The sequence below is a fragment of the Semicossyphus pulcher genome, unplaced genomic scaffold (assembly GCF_022749685.1).
Source record: "Semicossyphus pulcher isolate SPU_LCO1_2020_fin unplaced genomic scaffold, fSemPul1.0.p SCAF_2, whole genome shotgun sequence".
Classification (NCBI taxonomy): Eukaryota; Metazoa; Chordata; class Actinopteri; order Labriformes; family Labridae; genus Semicossyphus; species Semicossyphus pulcher.
Window position 1 is genome coordinate 5,712,157 of NW_027211693.1, and position 24,130 is coordinate 5,736,286.

The following is a 24,130-nucleotide window of genomic DNA, read 5'->3' on the forward strand; positions in this document are numbered from 1 at the left end:
TGAGGAAGTTTGATTCATTCACTTGATTCCAGAACACACGAGACTGGTACTGTGCTTGTTCTGTTCTGTTGGGCTTTCTTCTTCTTCTATTTCTTCTACCTCGTCTTCCTCTTCTTGTACTTTTTCTTCTTCCTCTTCTTCTACGTGTTTAACCTCTTCTTCTTCCTCCTCGTCCTCTTCTACTTCTTCTACCTCTTCTTTTATTTCTTCCACCTCTTCTTCATCTTCTTCTTCCACCTCTTCTTCTTTTACCTCTTTTACTCCTTATTATTATTATTATCTGATTTTGATACGCAAATTTGGTATGTAGCATTTCTTTCGCTGAGGAAGCAGAGCAGCTTTAAGACAGCAGCAAGACTAAGAGTCAGGTGACCTTTAACTTTGAACTGAGGGGATTTCTTAAAGATATGTCATTTACGCCCAGCTTTGATCTGGAATCAATATAAGCCCGACTAAAATCATAATTACATCTTACATTAACATGCCTTACTCCTTATCCAGATCAGATATTCAGATACAGACGTGATGCAAATACCAGTTGTAAATGGGTTATTGCTCTTATCTTTTACATGATGTGGTTCTCTTTGCTGTATAGGACGGATATTTGCTGAAATTAACAAGCAGAAATCTATATTAGCTTGATAGCGTTTAATATATTTGTGGACCTTGATGCCTGGATGTTAATTATGAATTCAAACCAGAGAAGAGAGTAAACTCCACCTATTTAATTATGGTTCACATCCTTGACTCTAATGTGAGGCCGCCTTGTCATCTGTCATATTGTTCAGCCATTATTAAAATGTGTTGACAGTTTGTTGCAGGAAAGATTTTTCATCATGACCCCTGACTGCTGGAGACAAATAAACATATTTTTCATAATCATGTGCAGACAGTCCAAAGTGGCCATTAGCATGCATCACACTGTAGTCAAGCCTCACATAAATTACATTTCAAGCATACGTTTCAATGCACAGCGGGCTGGTTAATAACTGGCTAAACTTTGTGTTCACAAGTTCAAAAGCTGCTTAACAAAACCGTTGGACTCTAGCAAAGATAGATAGTTAAGGCCTTTATTGTCTTTGTGGAAAATGGCCTTACCCATGAATTGTTTTTCAAAGTGCTAAGAGGCACTGATCAGATATTTCTGCACAAGTTGTAGTCTGCAGAGAATTCCTCATTTGTATTCAATTAACACAATCCAGAGTGCTGAGAGAACAGTGAACTTTCCAATATGTTGAGTGCAGTGCTGGAGAGTCCCGGTCTTTTGCTGAAATGTCAACACAAATTTAGCCTTCATTATAACGTCCTAAATCAAGACATGGCAGCGTGAGAGGAAGTGACATTTTAAAATGAAAAACTCACAGGAACCCTTTAAAGACATTTCTTTTTTAAGGTCTTTGTTCTGTTGTTCAAATGTCAAAGGAGACAGTGACCCACAAATCATTCATTCATTTCGGTTCATTGTGCAGTTAACAGTGTGGTTCTGTCTATTTTTCTGTGGGCCTGCAGGTTCTTCCCCTGGAGAACAAGATGCAGCAACCTCATAAATTCATCCCTGTTCTGTATCTGGGGATGGGCATCGTCACCTTCCTCTACATCAGCCTGGGCACCATAGGATACATGTGCTTTGGAGAGCACATAGGAGGGAGCATCACTCTCAACCTGCCAAACTGCTGGTGAGATAACATTAATATCCCTGAATTACAAATAGATGTTTGTACCTGATTTGTAGCGTTGGAGTCTGCTCAGCTAGACTTTGGACAGCATGCTGTTCGGTTCTGGCTCGATTTATGTGTTTTGCAACATGCATGACAAACGACTTCTTACCGTCCTGGCCTGTGACTTTAAAAGGGTGTATCCAGTATTTTTAAACCTGGGTCATATTGTAGATTTAAATGACTAAAGTTTGAAAAAAGGTTTTAATTGCTCCGAGTAGAGTGGTTCAGCCAGCGACAGCGAAACAGACTGTATTGTTTGCAAAGTTATTCTGATCAAGTTATGTCTATTAAAAGTGCCTGTTTTGCCCCTGGCAGGCTCAGCTTGTTTTTCAAAGTGCATGACAGTATTTTTAATAATCTCTAGATTCCTTTCATGTCAATACCAACACAAAAATATGAAAACGTATACGTTACACCAACAAAACACAACAGTGTACCTGAATTTTTAGGTGAGTGTTCCTACGATGCCATCTAGTGGCCAGGATCAGAAGAACTGCAAACTGCCTGTTAGGGATGGACATTTCAAGCAAAAATACTATTTGATATTCACTTGGAACTATTCGACTATTATTCGAAGCCTCTTTTAACACTTTAGCTATTTTAGTTTTGCTTTAATACATTTTATTTTCCTAAATTAGTTAAGCTCAATTGACCCTTCGCTAAGTCCCACCCCCCTTGTTTACTGCTGCTGCGCCTGTGAAGCTTTCGCACCAGCATGTAAATAGTACGCTGTTTTCAAATATATAATTGAGAGGTGTTCTAAGTGAAATAATAGCACGTTTCTGGAAAAATAGTTCCCAAATATCAGAGAGAAGTAGACAGAAAGGACGACAATATGCATTTGAATGCTACATCCAGAATATAATCTGTCTGAGTGTTGAGAATGAAGAGGATATAAAAATCGAGGCAAAAGCTCAATGCAAGTGTCAGGCACGTCTTGACAATTCATGTTCAGTACAATCATATACAGGAACAACAATGTTAAATATCAATATATTGTTATTTTATGACTCCCTGTAACTTTGTCTAACATGTTTTAGCCCATTGCTAGCAAAACTGAAATATCCCACTTTTTCATTTTGTTTAAAGCACGTCAGGATATTGCTCACATATCATGGGTTTGATCCATTCACTGGATCTCATACAGGCACAACAGGAAAGCCCAACAAAACCCTGTACAAGTTTGCCACACCAATGGCACAGACCAAGGGGTGGTAAAATAAAGGTTGTGCCCATATCACCACTGGTGGTAGCGAGGGACAGACAGGATTGCAATCGGAGACCAGTTGACTCTTTCACAATTTTTTATCCATGTCTGACATCTCTCCTCCGAGTTTTTGGCTTCAGAAAAGCAAAAAATATGACACCCCCTCTAAACTTTGATATCTGCTGTCGTCCTTGCAGATTCCATCTGCACCCGGCATTTCTTCTTGTTCTGAAAGCTTGACAGGCCTCCCGCGCCTAGTTACGGTTGCTAACGTTGGATTGGACAGTGGCCGTTCAAGGGAGGGACTTAGCGAAGGGTCAATCAACTTATTACACATCAAACGTCTGTGTGCATTGAGAAAATGTGAAAATAACAAGAGCCCAAGAGTTTGCATTTTTATACTTTTGCTGCTTTAGCATGCTAACAGATGAAATATGAGTTTGTATGGGTGAATGATTTCTTTGTTTGTTCAGACTCGGTGGTTCTGTATAAAAAGTTAACTCCTCAGTTCTCAGAAAACTAACTTTGCTGCTTTTGTGCAGAGAACGACACTTCCTGTGCACCTGAGAATGTTTTCCAGGAACGCACAAACCCAGACAGGTTTTCATCATTATCGGGGCCAAGTTAGAAAAGTGTATATCTTATAGTATAATTGTGCCGAGGCTATTCAAACGTGTCAGATTATTACTTTCTGTTGAAAGGAAGTGTCCTCACTTCAGAGCTCAGCACACACAGACGGAGAGCTAATCATGAATCTGAAATCCAGACGTTACATATAATGTAGGTTAGGAAATTAATCTTCACTTCACAAAGCAAACTAACTTTACTGGAGAATCTGTGGTGCGTGTCCTTTGGTCTACTTCTCTACAGTTTTGATTAACACCATTCATCTTCTGTCTGAGGGAAAAGCTCAGGCACATTGTGAACTCATTTTATTCCCTCCTTAAGCTCATTTTGTGTTTGAGGGATAATAAAGGTAGTAAAACCAAATACTCGGATTGGATTTGTTTGCTCATTACTTGTTAGTATCTTCACAGAGGCAGGAGACAGATTCGACTTGTGAAATGGTTGGACTGACGCAGCTAATTAGCAGAATAGATTGGCTGTTCAGTGAGGTTGAAAACTCAAACACTATAATTACCAGCATCTTGGTTTTTACAAAAAAGTGAGTTTGTTTTACAAGGACTACAAAATGATTCATCTTGTAAAATGTTTTCTGATGGATCTCAAACAGGAAAATGAAGGCCTTGTGTTTATGCTTGTTTTGTATTTTATGAAAGGTTTTTCATTCGCTGCAGTTTTAAAAACAATGATTATTGGTTGTTTAGCCCTGACTTTTCAACACACCACTTTTCATTTATTTTGTTTAATTTCTGTCTCTCTGTCTTCCTCCTCTCTTGTTTCAGGATGTACCAGGCTGTGAAGCTGCTCTACTGCTTTGGTATTTTCATCACATTCGCCCTGCAGTTCTATGTACCAGCAGAGATTCTCATTCCACCAGTTGTTGCTCGCGTGTCGGAGAGGTGGGAGAGGCCCGTCGACTATCTGCTCCGCACCTTGTTGGTCATCTTCACATGTAAGTGTTACTAGTTTTCCATGTTTTATAAGAAAAAGCCTGGAAGAAGCCACTGTCAGTCAAAGCTGTTCTCTGTAATCGATAGAAGCAATGATATTTGAAATTGGCGCCATAGCTGTGAAGAAAGATGTACAAACAGCTCGTGGTTTCGCCCACTCTACATTCCTACAACACCCAGCGTGCATTGCGCCCCTCCTTCTGAAAGAAACGGCTCAGCGAGAGACTCGAGTAAAATACTACTGTTCTCCAGTCAGAGACATTGATTGCTGCAGGTAACGGCTCAGAGCGGTACAGAATCTGAAATACGACGATAATATACCCTGTGGATAGTCTAAAAAATCTTCAGGTCTGCAGTCTACATTTCAAACCTGACGATTTTGAACGATACCTGACTCGGTTATAAATGTGGAATGTCTGGGAGGGAAGACAGGAGAGCAGGCAGCATTTCAAGGCACCTCATGCAATGAATACATTTTTTGGTATGTAGCTTTTTCAGCTAAACACTTCAGGCATCAGAGACGCACGTCCTAGATTGAGGAAGTGTAGTTTAGCGAGCTCCCTGGCCTCCACCTAATGACGCGTTTTATGTAGTGTGGTGGAGGATTTCCAGGGCCCGTTGGAGAAGCGGATAGCTTCCTCCAAAGGCACTGAGCGGAATTGCATTTTTTTCTACCATAATGGCATTAGCTCCCCATATAATAGCATGGTAGGACTGAGGTTGAAAATCGGCAAACTGGTCCTTTAAGTCCAGTAGATGCATCAGCTGGCAGCCGCAGCACAGCTGAAATGGCTGAAAGGTAATCCCTTTGTGTAAAGTTAGCCTACTATGAGTGCTTGTTTCTGCCACTGAGGGGCTCAGGTAGTTATTCTAAGTGTAAAACAACATTCTGGAAAGGATCCCTAAAGAGGTACAACTTTATGTTAGAGTAAGTCAACCAGAATCAGCTGTTAAGTCTCCCTTTTTAAAGCCAGCAGACTCCATAGGTGAAAACAGTTACTTTACCTTGCAGAACATAGAAGTTGCTTGTGTACTTCTACTCTGTTCGATTAGTTTTATTTTTATTGTATCTGACCCGGACTAACCATTTAAAACACTGATGACATGCAATAACATAAACAAACTATCTGATCAAGGCAGCAGTAGATAAACAACTCCCATGTTTGAGGTAAAATTCCTCACTCTGTCATTGGTTATGTGACTTTGAAGAGAGTGATGTAATGACCGAAGTAAGTTTAGTTGCTGTGCATTAACACTCAATGAGTCTTGCGTCATAGGCAGCATTCTCTGTTCCCCAGCTTCAAACCAGCTTCCTGATTATCTCCTCCTTCCTTTGGTTGTATATCCTGATGCAGTCCCATACAGTGAAGTTCAGTAGAGAGCCTTTGTTTCAGTCCCGAGCAGGAACAATAGATCAGCGTCTGTTTTGTGCTTCCTGGCTGGGTGCTGAAAGCTTTTGAACTTACTTCTGTAGAGCGCTGACTTTCTTTTATTGTATTTTTTATTAGGTTAATTTATACAAAAAATAGAGCAGTGACAATCAGCACACCAGCTGGAACTTTAAAGGTCCCAGCCAACAAATAATTTTTTTTAATGAGTCACAAAATGACAAGCAGCTCAACATGTGCAAACAGCATCTAGATCTGTGTTTCTTTTAACAGCTCTATCTTTGTTCAGATATGACTTATAGGGAGGTATAAGTGGATGGAAGAGTAATTAAGTAGTGAAAATAGAATAATAGTATCCCTCAGTCATGGACTTTTTTATATGTGGACAGGTCTTCATGGAAAGCTGAAACCAGAGATCAGAGAGGCGAATAAATATGCTCAGAACGTAGAAACTTCAAATCTGTGTCTGACTTAAAATTAGCAAGAAAGTCTCATACAAAGTGTCTCTGATTTATAAACCAGTCTCTAAAGCACCACTGAGCGATTAGACCCTTTGCAATCATTTAGCTCCAGGTACTACAGAGCCACAGGAACTCAAAGTCCTCTTTCCTTTTACGTTTTCACCTCGTCTGAAGAGGTGTGAGGATTTGGCCAATCAGTCCGATCACATAGTTAAAAAACACTGCATTTGACTGAGGATGTAATTAATGAAAGAAAAGAAGAATTAGACTCCAGAGGGCCTGTCTCAAAGATAAACAATCAGTGTTTTATTGTTGTTTATTTGTCCTTTACAACAACAGCATGACGAAACAGTCAGTAAATAATCTTGGTTCCTCTGGTCAAAAATGGTTCGTACTCCACAGGGACAGTTCCTGCAATGGAAACACAAGGCAGCTATCAGTATCAATGGAGCTGTGCAGCAGCTGAATATATTATTCACACTAATTCTCTACTTCTAGTGTGTGTGTGTGTGTGTGTGTGTGTGTGTGTGTGTGTGTGTGTGTGTGTGTGTGTGTGTGTGTGTGTGTGTGTGTGTGTGTGTGTGTGTGTGTGTGTGTGTGTGTGTGTGTGTGTGTTTCAGGATCTTTTTTTACCCGCCCTCTGGGGTCTTTAGTGCTTGTTGTGGGAAATCTCTGTTTTACTTCTATCACAACTACTTGAGTAGTAATTACAACGGAAACAAACATTTTTTGAAATTTCTCTGCATTTTCTTTTTTATACTAACATTTTAAAAGCGGTTAAATTTGGTTGATGAATTACGTTTTGTTGTCGATAGGATGGAATAGAGATCCTGCAGGTCTGTCGCAACCGCCAGTGTGCAATTAGAAAGTTAGACCAGCGGAGTGGCCGGCTGCTCTCATAGAAGCAGTAATTGGATGGCAGGAAACGCTGCGCTTTAAAATTATATTTAAACCTCACTGTGACATTCAGCCAGCATTCACGTGTGTGTCTGTATGTGTGTTTAATGTGTGTGTGCGTGCTGATGACATCAAGACTGCTTTTTTGCATTACATTAACATGCTCCTGGTGTTTGTATGTGTTTCTGTGTGTGTGCAGTTTGCATGTTTGCATGAACATCAGCAGTTAAGTGTGTATACAGTATGTGTCTAATGTTCATGGATGTGAGTGTGCTGGGTCAGCACCTCTTCAGGTGTGTGTTTCAATAGGTTGATTACCTTTGTGTCTAAACACATGTGCATCTAAACGTGTGTTTATGTGCAGCTGGACTCAGGTGTGTGTCCATCCAGCTGTGTGTGTTAGTGTGTGCGTCCCTTGTTGGTCTCATGTGAAATGAAACCCAGCAACTTACCAGCCACGTGTCGTGTCGGCACACACTCTGAGACACACTCACATTCCCCCATCCGTTCTCCTTCCTCGCACAGTTTCAGGCAGCAGCACACACTTCCCTGTAATAGCTCTGCCAGGCTATTTATAGCAGAAACAGTCCTCCAATTGCTATTGATTCCCATTCAGCGAGGACTGCTGATCTTTAAACTCTGTTGTTGTCACGTGTCCTCCCGCTCAGATTGCTGTGATTCAGTGAGGAGGTACTGGGACACGTTGAGGTCAGTAGGGGGCAGACTTCTTCCCAACCAAAGATCATGATGTTAACATTTATGCTGCCAGTGTTGAGATTTCCAATTCAAGTAAAACTGAACGCAGCTAAATTCTGTCCTCTGGCAATGTTATATTATACAAACTCAGGTTTTACCCTCTACTTAAAGAATATGTGTGTCCAGTAGATCTCTCCTTTAACCTCACAAAATATGCACCGATTTCAAAGATAAACTTTTTCAGACATATAGAGGTTCATTTCAACTTTAATTTTAGGGTCATAAATACATTTGAGGTAAAAGACACCTACAAAAAGAGGCCAGGTACCATCTCTATAAACTGGCTAATATAAGTGGTTGTTACCGTATATTAAAAAGAAAGCTGCAGTCAATGATCGCACTTCTCAGCTCACAAGGAAACACACCAGAGCAGCTCTTTACTCGTCTAAATTTACTGGAGGTATTGTTGCTGATCCAGTCTATGGAGACTGGATTGTAAGAACAGCTGAGGAGTGGAGTGTGTTTAGTTTGGTGGCAACACGATTGCCTGTCTGTTGTTTGCTGTTGCTTTAATTCTGTTGGCTTCATCAGCCCATGTCCATTAGCACAGACTGGGGCAATTTGCAGCTAAGTATTAGTGGTTGACACCTAAACAAATCGGACGCCATGACACATGGGAAACTGGCTTGCGCCATTCAGTGTTGGAGTGAGTTTCTATCCCAAGTTAAGTTTCTTAGTCTTTTTAAGCCTGTGGTTTTAAGGGTCGGAGAGAGCGCAGGGATAGACGCTAACATTTTGAAGCTACCAAGTTCTACAGCTAGATCATCAACATTTGCTAAAGCTAGTTATGTTAGTTGAACAGTAACGTTGAGCTGGTGAAGGGTTAAAACTTAGTGGACACATGGTGGCCACAACTAACTTCTTGTGGCCATGGTCTATCAGTTCATGTTGAACCCTGCAGTGTTAGATCAACAAACTAATGCAGTGTTGCAGTTATATCGGTCTGAAGGACTGCCATAGTGAAGAGAGAGCTGAGCACAAAGGAGAAGCATTCAATTTACCACTTAAACTCCCTTTTAACCCTCACCAACCTTTGAGAGGGTACAATCGAAAGAATGAGATAATGGATGTAAGTGGCTGAGATGAGTTTCTCTTACAGGGTGTCTGAGTTATCTTCTTTAGAGACAGGATGGGAGACTCAAACACCTGAAAGGAGCTCAGAGTAGAGCTGCTGATTCTTTAGTTAAAGGGTTCTGGCTGTATTTTCTAACCTGACCCCTATTTTTACACATTTTGGGCTCCGAATGACAAAAAAGCTCAAAAAACTTTGGCATTGCTTCAGTACATTGCTTCAGTTGGTGGCTGCAATGTAATATTTCACAACAAGTGCACCTAATCATAGTCGGTCTAATCAAATTGCTTGTTTTTGCCACTAATAGAAAGATCGGATTTTAAGCGGAAGCACGCATTAAATAGCTCTTCTCAAAGCTAAATTGTTTTACGTCCAAGAGCACAGTAGTTGCTGGCGTACTGCCGCCTGTTAGTTTGTTTTTCTTGTTGTGTGACTGTTGTTTCAAAAAGTTTGTTTGGATATTAATATTGTTTTTGTCAAAGAAGTTTGATGGCTTTGAAGAGAGATGTGTAGCTAACTGAGTGTGGCGAAAGTGGGATCTGACGTCAACAAAAATATCTCTTTTTGGAGCGATTCTGTAACCTCTGGTCTGTACCTGTTAGTCATTCATAGGAGGTTTTCTGGATATGTGAATTAGTGGGAGACCCAAGGCCAGACCCAAAAGACACTAAAGAGATTTTGCATCCCACTTTGCCTGGAAACCACCTCAGGATCCCTCAGAAAAAGCTGGAGGTCTTGGCTAAGGGGAATAACATGAGAACCCAGGCATGGAGAAGTGGTGGAAAACCAATGAATATCTCAAGTGCTTCCAATAAGAGCAGCCACTAAATGGTTTAATCAACTCTGCCTGTCCAGCGTGTTCTTAAAAACCAGTTGCTCAATTGATTCTTCCAGTAAGTCTGAATATTGCTTTGATTACACAATGTAGCAAAATGTGATTGATGGCATTAATTTAATTTTGGATGGATGGATTCTGGATAACAAACTGACATGATTCTAACCCGTGTCTTGTTCTGAAAGGAGTGAGGCTTCTCTATTGTCCTCGCTGCTGTGATAAAAAAGGGATGCTAAATGAGGCCTTCTGAACAGCTTACTTTGTCAAAAACAAGGAACTGAAGAAGTAATTGAGTTTGCAGCAGGCACACTGAAATCGATGAGCAATCTACGAGTAATGAGGAGGATGGAAGCTCGCGTCCACATGTCAGCACGTTTACAAAGAAGGCGTGTGCAGACTGAGGTATCAAATCAGAAGCATTCAGATCCTTTTTATCACTTTCTTTGAAATGCAGTTTTCATCATTTACAAGAAACAGGTAGTTTAAATTTGTTTGGTAAGATGTACCAGGATTTATACTCCCAAAGAAATGTCGTCAATTTATAAACATGGATCTGCAGGAATCTGAAAAATGATGCATGTATTTCCATGTCGAATACTACTTACGTAGAAGTCAAAGAGTTTTTTGCCTTCTGTAGCATTGATCTGTGGTGTTTTGAGATTAATTATCATGTTCTTTTCTGTATCTTTAATTAGGTAATTTGTAGAAATCAATACATACCCCATGCATTAGCCTGTACTGTATGTAGTAGCTCATTACTTTTTTCACCATTAAATTCTACTTTCTTCTCCAACTTATTTTACTCACAGACTTCTTTAATCTGCTGACTTTGCTACAGTTCACACACACACACACACACACACACACACACACACACACACACACATACACACACCTACACCTCTGGCCTCATACAGCACACACACCAGCTTGCCCTGCCTTTCTCTGTTTCTCTTTCCTTCCGTGTTTCTGCTCGCATTGTTGTTAATGACATATGATATGGAAACCAATGTGGTAATGTTACTAAATGACATAAGCACATTAAGATGCCCTTAAAATCTATTACAAAAGAGAGGCATATGTAGGCCTACATTTCAAAGAAGTGGTGACACCACATCTGCTGCATTCTCAGGAGGGACGTCTCTCTCTGTCTCCCTACAGTCTGCGTGTGTGTTCCTATTTTTATTTGTTTTTCCATTTTATTGTCTTGTGTGTTTAACTAAATCAGTTTTTTCAACTTTATTGAACAGAATGGGGGCTGCACAGTGGTGCAGTGGTTAGCGCTGTTGCACCATAGCTTGCAGTGCCTGGTTTGAATCCCGGTTCGTACGAAGTGGGCCTTTGTGTGTGGAGTCTGCATGTTCTCCCCGTGCATGCGTGGGTTCCCTCCGGGTACTCAGGCTTCCTCCCACAGTCCAAAGACATGTTAGGTTGTGATGTGAGTGTGAAAGGTTGTCTGCCTCTATGTGTCAGCCCTGTGATTGACTGGCGATCAGTCCAAAGTGTACCCCGCCTCTCGTCCAATGACAGCTGGAGTAGGCTCCAGAATGCAGACATGTGCACAACATTCATAGGAAATAACAATATGACTTTATCTCAATTAATTCAAAAATAAATAAAAATGAGATTCTCTTCCAGCGACAGCCAAACAAACTATTGTAGAGCAAAAGTACACATACACTCCTTAATCACTCGTGGATGGCTTTATTCTCCCGAAAAGATAAAAAAGTTCAAACTGCTAAAACAGGTCGCCAAATATACTTTGGCAATGATTAATATACCTGGCAGCCCACCAAAATGAAGTCTTGGTCTGGGAAAACAGTGGAAATACTGCATACTTGTGACTCTAAGAATACTTGTAGATAAATGACCACATCCAGCTGTGATAGGAGAGTCATGGCAGCGATACTTTTACTTCTACTGTAATTGTCTGTTGTAAGTCTCATTACAACCCTGATAACTGTGCAGTGTTCTCTCTAAGGCACGTCAAATTAGCCTGTAAAAGTTTTCTCATAAAACTTGGATAAGCTGCTTCAGAGGCACATTTGTAAAATATAGTATTAAAATAATAATTATAATTTCCTCCTCCTTCAATTATGTCTATTTCAAAACCCTGTAATTTGTGCTGGGGTCATGTGCAGCCTCACGAGCATAGTTTAATATGTAACACCTCAAGTCAACAATTTAAGACAGGTTTCACTGTCTGAATAGGTGTTTTGTATCCTTTCCTACTTGCAGTGATGTTAAGTGCTTTGCATAAAAGCCTCAATTAAATGATGAATGTTAAGACTGCAATTTGAATCACACCACTCTGCAGGGAGAAGTGAAGGGTTCATAATATCGCAGATTAATGTGGCGAACTCAAGTTGAGTTTGATATAGGTGCTGGTTTCTCAGCACAAAGGGGTGCTTAAGGTATTCATATTATGCAGAAGATGCAGCACATGAGGGAAACCGAGCGGAGAATAAGATGTTCTGTAGAAGCAGGGATGAATATCTTATGCAGCTTATTTAACTGTTCTACAGAGATGTCCCTGATGCTATTCAATACCAGGTTTATGGCTTTGCAGTAATCAGACTTTGACAGATTAACACTTATACTTTAAAAAAAAAAAAAGAAAGTCTTTTTCCTAACAAGAAATGTCCAGCCTCAGTTCATTACCATTCCCTCCTCTCTGCATCTACATGGAATGAAACTTCAAGTCACGGCGGACTTATTCAGTTAGAGAAGCAGCGCCCCGGGATCTTCATTTTCTGTATTAGCTGTGATTGGAGCCTGTAGAGAATTATGCAGATGACATTTGCCACACTATATAGGTTTCTGCACATGCATGTGGATAAGCTAATAAAAGGGAATAAATGCATACATGTGCCACTTCATGACTGCGGGTCATTTGCAAGGCGGTGCAGGGTTTCATCGGCACTGAGCGGAGTGTGTGTTGTGAATGTGGAGATGGTGCAGCAACAAGAAAAGACTAGCTTCCAGTGGGATCCCACTGATGCATGCTTGAATGAAGGAGGCGAGGGACAGGGGACCGGAGGAGGTTGTTGCTCCTACTTGCACGTCTGCAAGTAGGAGATTGCTTTTATTTTTGAATCGGAATATAAGATGAGATTGAAGCAGTGCATTGTCGTTGGCGTATGTGTAGAGTAAATCTTGAAGAGAATGCCTCAGAGAGTCTTTGAGTAGAGAACAGATGTCAGTTCTTGGCTGTCCGGAGGGAGAAGCTTTTGTCTTCACTACTGCTGTTGTATTTTAGTGATGTGCTTCTCTCTGTATTGCAGGGTTATCTGAGTGTGCAGCAAAGAGACAGGCTCACAGTGTACAAAGAACAAAAGCCCTGAACGGCTTTACACAAAGCAGGTGCATGTCTACAACCGATTGTTTTAAATCTTCATCCAAATGTGGCAAAGAAATGTACCAGCAGTACTTCTCTTAAACTTTGTTTGTTGGATTTTCAGCACAGCCAACATTTATACAACGACTGTACTGGGAAGTTATTTGGACAGGCATATAGGACAACACGTTTACGACAATACAACAAACAGGGTATGGAAAAAGATGAAGAATATATAGTATAAGTATTCATAAAAGAGAAAAATAAACAAAAGATGGGAGTTGTTTAGTTGCTGTAGTTGTGGTGGTTTCCACAGACCAAATTTGTGTAGACAAACTTTACATGTACTGTTCAAAGTAAGATAAAACAGGGTCACATAGAAACTAAAGCTTCGTCAGTGACATCCAGAAAGACTTTTGAGAGTTTTTTGAAGAGCAGCAGAGACATGACTGAACGATGTTTCATCTTAAAAGTTTCCAAGAATGGAAACATTCAAGCAAATAGGTGGTTAAGACATACATTTCTCAATCTTCAGTGTAAAATAAAACAGCCCCTTTTGTTTTCTTTGTTTACTTAGTGTTTTGTTTAACATTTAGAAAATGTCTTTGCTTTACATGAGATCAATCAGCCGACAAATCATCTTGGTGGCAATCAAGGATGTCAAATGGTGGAAAATGTCACCGTACGTGATGTATTAACAGCTGTCTGAAACGTTGTTGCCATGATTTTACTGAGGAGGGCTTTAAAGTGGCAGCGATGTAAAACGTAGCTCGATATTACTCAGGGTGTCTAATTGCTTCAACAACAAAAGCCTTTTTCCCGTCATGGGTTTCTGTTTGAGCTAAAGCTGCAGATAAGAGTTAAAATAGACTCTCTCTCTCTCTGTTTAGCTTTGACTCGAGCTCCAGCTGGAAAGGTCAGTTCATTTTAGTGCAGGGAGATTTCTTTTGAAGTGAGCACTCTTTTCTAATTTACCAGAGATTACTGTTGCTTACTGTTGCTGTTACTGTTGCTTTGGATCAGAGAGCCTCTGATTGGCAGCTGTAGGAACACTACATGTTTCTTTTAGGTGTATGTGCATTGATACTGCTTTGTACAGGGTTCAACGAGGGCTGCCCAAAGGTTGAGTCCTTTGATTGCCGTTTGATCAGCCTATAAATCTTAAATGGGCACTTAAATTCTTAATGCTGAACCATATAGCAGAGCTGCATCAAGTGAGCCTGGACACCTCTGTATAATAATAATAATAGAAGAGACCTGACATACCCTCCCTTACAGAAAAGTTTGAAGTCCCATGTTTTTGATCACATGTGGAACATGTGGAAAACTTTAATTTACATAGGCTTCACATGACACCCCAAACATATTCTAAAACAACACATTTCTGCACCGTCTGCACCGTTTTCTACACATTTCATTATGTGCTTTTGCACATATGAAATTAATTTGATTCTTATGTCTTTTCTGCAAGAGATACTTGATAATACTTTAGAGATTTCTTTAAAAAAACCCAAAGAAACAAGCCTTGATGATTGATATCAATCAATCCATAAAGTTGTGAATAATGGTGTTCACCAGCCAAATGGAGGTCTTACTCTCTGAGGAAAAAGGGCGTTGATATCGGACCCATTAACATGGCTTAGGGTAGCTGTTGGGGGGGTTAAATAATGCGTGATTTTCAAGATATCGGGGTTGGAGTGAAACTGCTGCCTCAATTGACAAAAAAGAGTTAAAACAGCTGTGGGGGGGGGGCTGCTGAGTTCCATAATAATTCCCTGTTGTTTTGACACTGCGATGATTTGAACATTTCATGGACTCATTTGTCCTCCATTCGTTTGTATAGAAATATTGATTGATGCAACTTTAAGCAAACTCATATGAACATAGCAGGCCCACTTTACCCAACTGTAGTCTCTGTTGGATTCCAGTAAAAGCTACACTTATGAATCAAAATTCAATCACCGTTCTTTCCCGTCTGCGAACCATTTAAAACTTTAAAGAATTCACTATTAGATCAGAATTGACACTGCAGCACCCTGGGGTCGGAGCTGAGGACACAGATGAATGTAATTACACAAAGATCCCCACATAGTAACACCGCTAATGGGAAATCCACCTCTAGATAAAAGTCTAGACTATCCTTGCTCTCCATAATACCTTATCTTTATGGAGGTTTAAATACACAAGTCACGTTTCCCCATACTTCCTGAGAAGCAAGCCATGAAACCAAACCATTTTCCTGCTCATCTTGTCTTCCCTGGTCATTTCATTTTCGCTTTCAAAGTGCTCCCTTTGTCTGAGTCACTTTGCCACAGGCTTGAGCAGAGCAGCTAGCGTGTGTTAGGCTGCTGACGTGAACGAGAGAGGACGTGAGGATGTCGCGTGAGCCTCCTCTTCCTCTCTTGTTTTTTTCAACTCCATCCTGGAGCACTGTGGCACAAAGGTGGCGTGCCACCGGGAATGCATGCTGCATGTTGCTGGACTGTGGCCCTGTCATTATTTTACCCTTTCAGAAACATGATGTTCGCACACATTCACCTTTAAGTCTTGCGGAGCTGCTTCACCTCTGTTGTTTGGCCTTTGCTTTCTGCTGCTGTTTCAGCTCATCTGAATTACCTTGTGTCTGTTAGAAGAAGTGAAACTCAAAGATCAGATGTGTGTTGTGATGACCCTACTGTAGATCTAAAGGTCTGTTTTTAAAAAGCAGTTTAAGAGAGACACTGCAATAACAAGTAAAAGCAACAATTATATTAATGAGGAAAGCAGTTGGACCACTATGTACTACAAAGGTATCTTCATCTGAGCGTGTTCTTTATGTCTTCTAAGAAATCAAAACAAACTGTTTTTTATAAGCTTGATTCAATTTAAATACATTTAAAAATAGGTACAAAAGTGGCCTAAAGTACGAGGGCCTGACCACAACACATATTGTCACTCCAAACACATGGCATTAATATGCTTGCTTATTACTGGTTTCAGGCTTTCCACCAGATGTGGAAGCTTGCTGCAGGGATTTGCTCTCACTCAGCCACAAGAGCATTAGTGTTGTCCAACAGTGGTGTTGGCCAATAAGGTCTGACTTGTTCCAGTTCTTCCCAAAGGTGTTGGTTGGGGTCCAGACCAGGGACAGTTAAGTTCTTCCACAGCAGACGTGGAAAAGTATTTTCTTCAAGATGCTGGCTTTGCGCACTTTGGCATTGTTGATACAAAGTTGAAGCTCACTATTGTTTTAATCAGTGTTTCCCAACTGTTAAGTCACTAAGAACATTCTATTTTGCCTCTAAATATAATCAAAATGAAACAGTTTAAGAAATGATATCTTTGTATGAGCTGCTGAGAACAGTTGGAAGTAGACATCTCTTTGCATTAGGGGTTTGGGACCACTGGTCCAAAATATCATTGTATGTTTCATCAATCAATCAGTGTCCCTAGATTGGAGTTAAAGGGCCCAGGCAAAATCATGAAAACATGGTACCTTAGCCCACATGTAGGATATAAACTAAAGTACCTCAACGTCACTGGAATAAATCACTGCTGTATTAACCTCTTAGTGTATCTTTCTCTGGGTTACCACAGCATCTGACTACTGTGACTCAAAACTGCTGTAATGCAAAAAACAACACATTAAATACCTCTTTTGATATGTAATAGACGTGATCACTTGCCAAGAGTCAGTAAAAACAGGGTTGGATCTAATTGGATTAAAGAGTCTGAATGTGACAGGTGCGTGTTTTAAGGCTTTTCTTGTCAGCTGAGCTTAAACAAGCACAGCCAGAGTAGCAGGACTGTTAAAAGACAGGTCAGCCTGAGGATGTGTGTCTTTAGCACGTACCTCCCGCTGGGCGGGGAAGGTCAACCTCGCCCTCCAACTCCATCTTCCCTCACTCCATTCCTCCTCTGCTTTTCTTCTCCCGTCAGCCTTCTCTCTCCCCCATAGATTTCCATATTCTATGTGACCTAATTTTTTAGAAGAATTGTGTTGACACCAGAAGGAGGTCCATATCCCTTTCTTATATCTAAATCAGTCTTTAAAATCTGTGTGTGGTCCAGTCTGTATGTCAAGGAACCCCATGAGGAGTCTCAGTTGTTTTACTTCTTTCATAGGCCATCCCTAAGGCCCCTCTACTGTTCCCTGTCCGTACTCTTATTTTAAAATATCCCTCTGCTGCAGGGCTGAGCCACAGACAAGCCAGGCGTTGACACTGTAGCAGGATGTCAGATAGAAAAAACCAAGGGACTGCGCTGATTCAGCATTTCTTAAATACATTCAAAAAAGATGGTTTAAGTTACAGATCCATGAGTTTGAAGGCTTATCAGCCAAGAAAACTCCCTACAGAGGTTATTATACAGTGACAGAGGAACTGTGGGAACTTATTAATCAAGTTACTTAGTAAAAATGTGACATTTAGCTTCAGCTTTTGCATATGTTTGATTTGACGTCGCATTTGATGCTTGTTGTCGCATAAGCTGAGGTAGGTTTAACATGCTGCCAGAGCAAGGGATGCTGCTAAAGGACCTCCAACTTCATGAATGTATATTTCAATGAAGAACTCTTGTTCTTTTTCAGCACTACAGAACAAGAGACAGAATCCTGTCTGTACTCAGGAATCAAGTAATTGAAGCTTAAGGGAGAAATATAACAACTCCCGTACATCAGAAAGTTTTCTGTCCCGAGGAAGGAAAGTGAAGTCATCAACATTTGATCTTTGCCTCTCTTATCTGTTTGGTATCCTGTGGTAAAAAAGCATCACAGAGTGGCTGAGTTGGGAAATATGAGCATGCTGGCTGTAGCTTAGTGTCCTGACAAAACGACACTTTGGAATTTTAAGTTTTCAGAGTTTGCACTTTTGCAGCAGGAAGGTAACTGTTTCGACTCTGCAGTGCAGCTTTTATGCACAGGAGAGTCAGCAGAATGTCAAACAGGACAACTGTCCCAACGTGACCCTAACAGAGTTCCTACATCCTTATTAAGTGATGACAACCAGGTATCAAGAGGCATCAAACTCCTTTCTGCAGCCTGTACGTCCTGAAGTGTCCTTTTTACTCATAACAGGACCAAAAAGTTGTGTCTTAGAGCGGGTCATTCAGGTCGACACTCTGTGAAAGAGCCTGCATAAAGCCTATCTTGCACTTTCAGGCCACCTGAAAAACTTGGAGTAGCACCCGAGGGCTCTTAAGTACAGACAGGTCAATGTAATGTCAAGCCAGGGAAGGACAACAGTCCCTCTCTCTGATCCTTCTGCTCGTTTATCCTCAGCCTTGTTTGGTGAGGAGATAAAGAAAGGTGTCCGCTGGGAGCTTCTTTGCCAGCAGTGCTGGACTCCTTTTGTCATTATTTTCATTGTAGTATTCCCAAACGGGGCTCCCAGCATTTGTTTGTTGTTCAAACAAAGAGGCTTTTGACTTTTTATCAGTTTAGGTTTTTCTTCAACTTCTTAAAGTAAAAGAATGTTGAAGGCCTTTTGACAAAGCGTCCGCTTTGTTGGCACAACCTTCAGTCGCTGATATTGATTTCAGGGCATCAGGACTTCACTAACCTCGCTCGAGGAGACAAAATGCTTTAATATAAAAAGTTTGTCTTGATATCAGAATTGTACTGGAGAGGATGAGTTGTTTGTATGATATTATGCTTGAAAGCATCAAACAATACTTCACTTTTAAGCAATATTAAGAAGACTTTTATCACACCAATTAAATTATACAAAAGAGAATAGCCTTTTGTTTTTGTTCGGAACTATTCAAGAGTGATTTGGGTGGCAATAACAGGATAGTCGTCCATTGGTTGGTCTATCTAACAACACTTGGGTAACAATAAGTGAACAACAGCCATGACATGTTGTGGGGATATCGATCGTCCCCAGAGGATGACTCTTTATGATTTAATTGACCTTCTGACCGTGTGCCTAACGCCAACTGTTCCTTTCAAACAACACTTTGGTGGTAAACTCAACATTAAGTGACTGAATTTGCATGAAACCTGCAGATATGTATCAGGCTTCCTAGAGGATAAACCCTTCTGGTTATTAGTGACCACATTGCTCTGTCTCCTCTTTTCTAGTCAAAGTTATGTCGGCTGTTTTGAACATTTCAGCCCTCAGGGGACACACGAGGGGCTGGACACTTTACTTTTGTTATCCAGTGGATAAGTCCAGATTGTCTTTTGTTGGTTTGTTTGTTTTCCGGCATCCTGCAGGTATCACACACTGAAATGTTACATTTTTAACAAAAGGTCTTTTGATGACATTTAGCTTGACGTAGAAAGAATGGCATCTCATCATGGTGTCTGTCTTTTTCTAACCATCATTGTATCTCTGTTTGTGGTTGTGCCCTTGATGTTTACGACAGGGCTCTGTCTAGGCGAGCCAGAAGAACAATTTTTGTGATGTATGTAACTATGTGTAATGGACACCCATAGCTGTTGATGGACAGGAAAACATACCCTTCCCTTCTCTTGCTCAGATTTCCTGTTTGCAAACTCAATATACTCCCCTGTCCTCTACGTGTAAGCCACCACTGCTCGGCCATGAATGTGACTACTTCCTCCTCATAATCTGATGTGAACTTTTCCCATCTCATCCGCCAAACATGATTGCTCACTCGGTGTCCCGCTTTCCATTTTGCTCAAGATGTACGTCAATTATTTCAAAATTACAGTTTCAGGAGAGATTGATATGGATTTATTCATGAATCGGGGCTCTAAACAAGCAGCGAACATACTTATTTATCATACAGCCCCTCGCAGCCATACAATTTAGAGCAATCATTCTCCACAATTGTCGTCTTTGCTACAGAAGGTAAACAGTCGTCTGCATTTGTCGTAATTCCACCTTGAAGCCATGCTGCGTCTTTTCTCATAAACAGACATACTCACACGCACGGCACACCGCACTCTCGTGGTTGGTGCTTATTACCCTCCTCACATATAAAATCCAGGCGGCTTTTCAAGGCTAAATCTCTCTTATTTAAGATCAACACTCAGACGTGTGTTTTTCTACGCCTTGGTACTTCACCGTCTTCATAGCCTGGTAAAAGGCTGTAATAAAGTAGTGTGTCCTTGTTTATACTGACATTTAATATGACTTTTTGTTCCACATGTGTGAATATATATATATATATATATATATATATATATATATATATATATATATATATGTATATATATATACATATATATATATAAATATATGTGTATGTCTTCATTTTTACAGAGTTTCTATGGTGAAGTGCAGCAGTAAAGACTTGCTTTACACAGCTTGCTTGTATGGTGCGGTTGTTGCTTGATCATTTATTGCTGAAGGGCTTTTGAACGTGGGCTTGTGCAAATGAATCTGTGCTCTTCAAGTTCAAATCCGTGCGTCTCTTAAGAAAAGCATTCTGTTGTTCATCCGTGTAATATTTTAAAGAGATGACCAGTTTCATGGAGGAGGTAAGATTGCCTTGGACCTCTGACCAGTTAGTTTGATCCGTCGTCCTTTCCTCATTCTTTAGCCCACTTTATTGCCATGTCGTTGCCACAGACACTCGCGTTCGTTTGCTTTGGCCTGGTGAAAAAAAGGCCATTTGATCTTAAAGGGCACAAAATATAAATTGAGCATGAGAAGCCTTAAACTTGAGTCGAGAAACAAGAAAGGACCTCAAATGCACAGAGCAAAGGGGTTTGATTGCAAAAATGTACCACTGCTTGAGCATGAAATGGGCAATTTCCAAAAGTATTCTGAGCAGATGTTTTTGTTTATCATTTCCCTAAGATGTTCTTCTCCTCCTGGTGAAGGGCAGAATGCAGACAAATCTGTGCTTGACTTTAATTGTAGGCTGAAGGTAAACGTTTTGAAACCCCTGAGATGTGTTTTATTATAGTCACATAAGGACTATTCAGGAATGTGACTGAAAGTCATTAAGAAGAAGGCCCAGATACCTTTTGCAAGTCATGTAAAGTGTGAGCAAGATGGTAAAAGCCCCAGCTCTGCAGATGAAATGAATCCCTAGTCACTAGAAGATGCCTGAAGTTATGGTAAACACCGTAATAGCCGCTTGGTCTATAACTCCGATATCATCATCTAATCACTTTAGTGCAAGAAACGTCTTTCATTCGACAGCGGCCTCAGCCTCTTTGTTCCAATCAAAACTCTCACATCGCTTGATGAATCATTCATGTTTTGTGTTATATGTCCTGTTTATTACTCAGTGTTTTTCCATAAATAAATATCTCTCCGAGGCTTCCCCTGTTAGATAAAGGTTCAATAATCATCGCAGTCAGATTGCTGTCACTCCCTCCAGCAGACTGTCACCTCCTCATTATATGTATCCACACACTCACAGGGAAGAGTTGCAATAACAGCTTCTCTTGCCTGATAGTTTCGTAATTTCAAACAACCATGAGCCACAGTAAATTGAATTGGTAACTTTGATTAGTGTACATCCAGTTTCCACTTGGTAAAACTGCTCTTGTAAGGTATCCCGAGGACCGGAGTAATGTATTTAATTTCCAGGGAAATGCTCGGCATGCGTAGAAGATCTAGACAGAATAGTTTCATGTGGAGAGCCAACCCCCCCCAACAAGAGTTAGTAATTGAAAAGCTACGAAATGTTTCTACTTTTCTACGAACCAGCGTGAAGCAGCTGCTCCTCAGGCCCACATACAAGGTTTCTTAGTCAAGTGAAAATTATTTTTATTTTGTCCTGGAGCCGTGATGACTCACATTGGCATGAGGTATAAAGGCGTGCTTTTAAAATTCAGTTACATGCCACAAAACTTCACTTTCCTCCGTGACGGCAAAGTAAAAAGAACACTCGTCAAAGCCCTTGCGAAGTTTTAAACACACTTGTGTATGAAAGTAAATCTGCAATGCATAGTTGATTATTCGATTGTACATTTGAAAGAAAATTAATTACCAGCTTTCACCGTCGCTCCTGTAGTGGGATGGATGTCCCTTGTTGTCCATGTCGTTGACCTCACACTGACACTGTTACAGCTTTGACATTCCTTTATGTCTTTAAATGATCGGTGCATCTGAAACACCAGTCCTTAAAGCAACAGTGTAAAGTGAGTAATCGAGAACGCCGTCTGCAGGCTCATCGGGGCGAGGAGAAAAGCTGATGAAGTAATGAAGTAGTGGGAGAGAAGGGGTCAGCCAAAGGTCAGGTTGATAGAGAAGTGGAGGGCAAGAAGGAGGGAAAATGGCAGAGGAGGTGTGTTTGATGCCAAGGTAATGATCGTTAGGGATCATGGCTGTTTAGTTAAGTCATAAACTCTGCAGGCAGTGACGGGAACACATCAGACAAATTGGAAATTGCTGATGTCAGAGTTTTATGACTTTGCCTTCGTCTTTGCAACATCATGGTTTATAGATTCGTCACTGACAGGGTTGACTGACAAGTACTGTCCGGTGGTGGGAAAGAAAGATGGTGTCCATGAACAAGGCATCGAACCATTGCAAGTTCAAAGACAGACTCTCTAATTCTCTCCAATGTCCCACCATGTTATTACTAATACTGTATGTTGGACAACAACATGCTGCCATCATCAGTCAACGCCTTTTGCAGTGTAATAACGCAGGTCATTTATAAGGGACAGCTGCAGCGTGTTTAACAGCAGCCAACAGCAAGTTCACTGAAGTATTACAGAATTTGTATAAGATGGAAGAATGACTCAGCAAAACTGCAAAAGCTGATCTTAAGGCGAAGTCATTCTGTATTCTGTACACTATGTATTTATTCCGTCAGAGGATGATAATATAGATGAACATTGTTTCTTATCTGGGTGAGTTAGTAGCCGTTACAGTTTTACTACAGTTAATGCCGTTTACACGTCCACCAGACCATTATCAGCAGTAGTTGATTGTGAGATTACTGGTTGAAATTGCAGCTGAGGGAGCTTTTCACAGGATCGTGGTAGCTAACATATCGGAACAACCAGCTTTGCTTACAGGAGATGCCCTGGTGCTAATAAATATATGTGAGAGCCTCATGTAGAAATGTATGTTAAGTCAACCTCACCTTTCAGTCTTGGTAATGGTTTGGGACCAACATTAGGAGATCTGTCTCTTGTTCTCTTGTTTTTACTGAAGTGAATTACACACACTGTTCTCTGTTCTGTGCTACATGTAAATTAGATACTTCTTCGATATCTACAGGGTTTCCTCGACTGCTGTGAAGCAGAGGTGGGTCACTGTGTTTGAAATAACAACTCTCTCCATTGCTATTATGAAAGATGAACTCTTTTGTGAAATAATACATTCATCTTCACAAGAACAGGATAGCTATTTCCCTGTATCCGGATCCTGCTGAATGATGCAGAATGATTATTGATATCTATTCAAGCGTTTCGTGTGAATGAACTTCAAGGAAGTTGTTCTTGTTCATTTTAGATACAGGCGCCACAGAAACAGGCAGCGCTTACAATAGTTTCAACACTTACACTATAAGAGCTTTTTTCACTGGAGTGTCAGGAAAGTTTAATCTCGCTGCTGCTGCTGCTGCTGCTGCTGCTGCTGGCTCCATGTTGAGTAGAGCGACTCCTGGCTAATTAACATTAGCATATGCAGACCTTGACTGTTCGCTTGCTGTTGGTCCCAGTGAAAATACCCTGGGAGTCTGTCGAGGAGACTGAGCTCCCTTCCTTTAATGAGCTCCAGTCCACTGAGCAGCAGATCAGCTGGCTCTGGGTCTTACCGGATGAAAGTCTCGAGCTGGAGGCAGTTGGGTCCTGTGGCTCCGTCCTGCTGGTGGCGAGGTGAAGAAATGAGACAGTAGGACGCCGTCTCCTACATCCAAGTTGACTGTGGAGAAAAGGAAACCAAGACCCTCCAGACCAATCTTTGATCCAATCTCAGATTAACCCCTTCTGCTGCCTGTATCTTTGTGCCTCTGGAGGTAACTGACTCCA

The 24,130-nt window shown here is 40.9% G+C and overlaps 1 protein-coding gene across 1 annotated transcript in view; it reads left to right on the top strand.

Annotated features, from left to right (window-relative positions):
• The window catches only part of slc36a1 (solute carrier family 36 member 1), a 46,137-nt gene that overhangs the window by 17,171 nt on the left and 4,836 nt on the right, over window positions 1-24,130 (top strand). Inside the window, exons 10-11 of the mRNA XM_069670392.1 lie at window positions 1,510-1,676; window positions 4,332-4,501. Of these exons, the coding sequence (XP_069526493.1) occupies window positions 1,510-1,676; window positions 4,332-4,501 (337 nt within the window). The remainder of the gene's footprint in view (window positions 1-1,509; window positions 1,677-4,331; window positions 4,502-24,130) is intronic.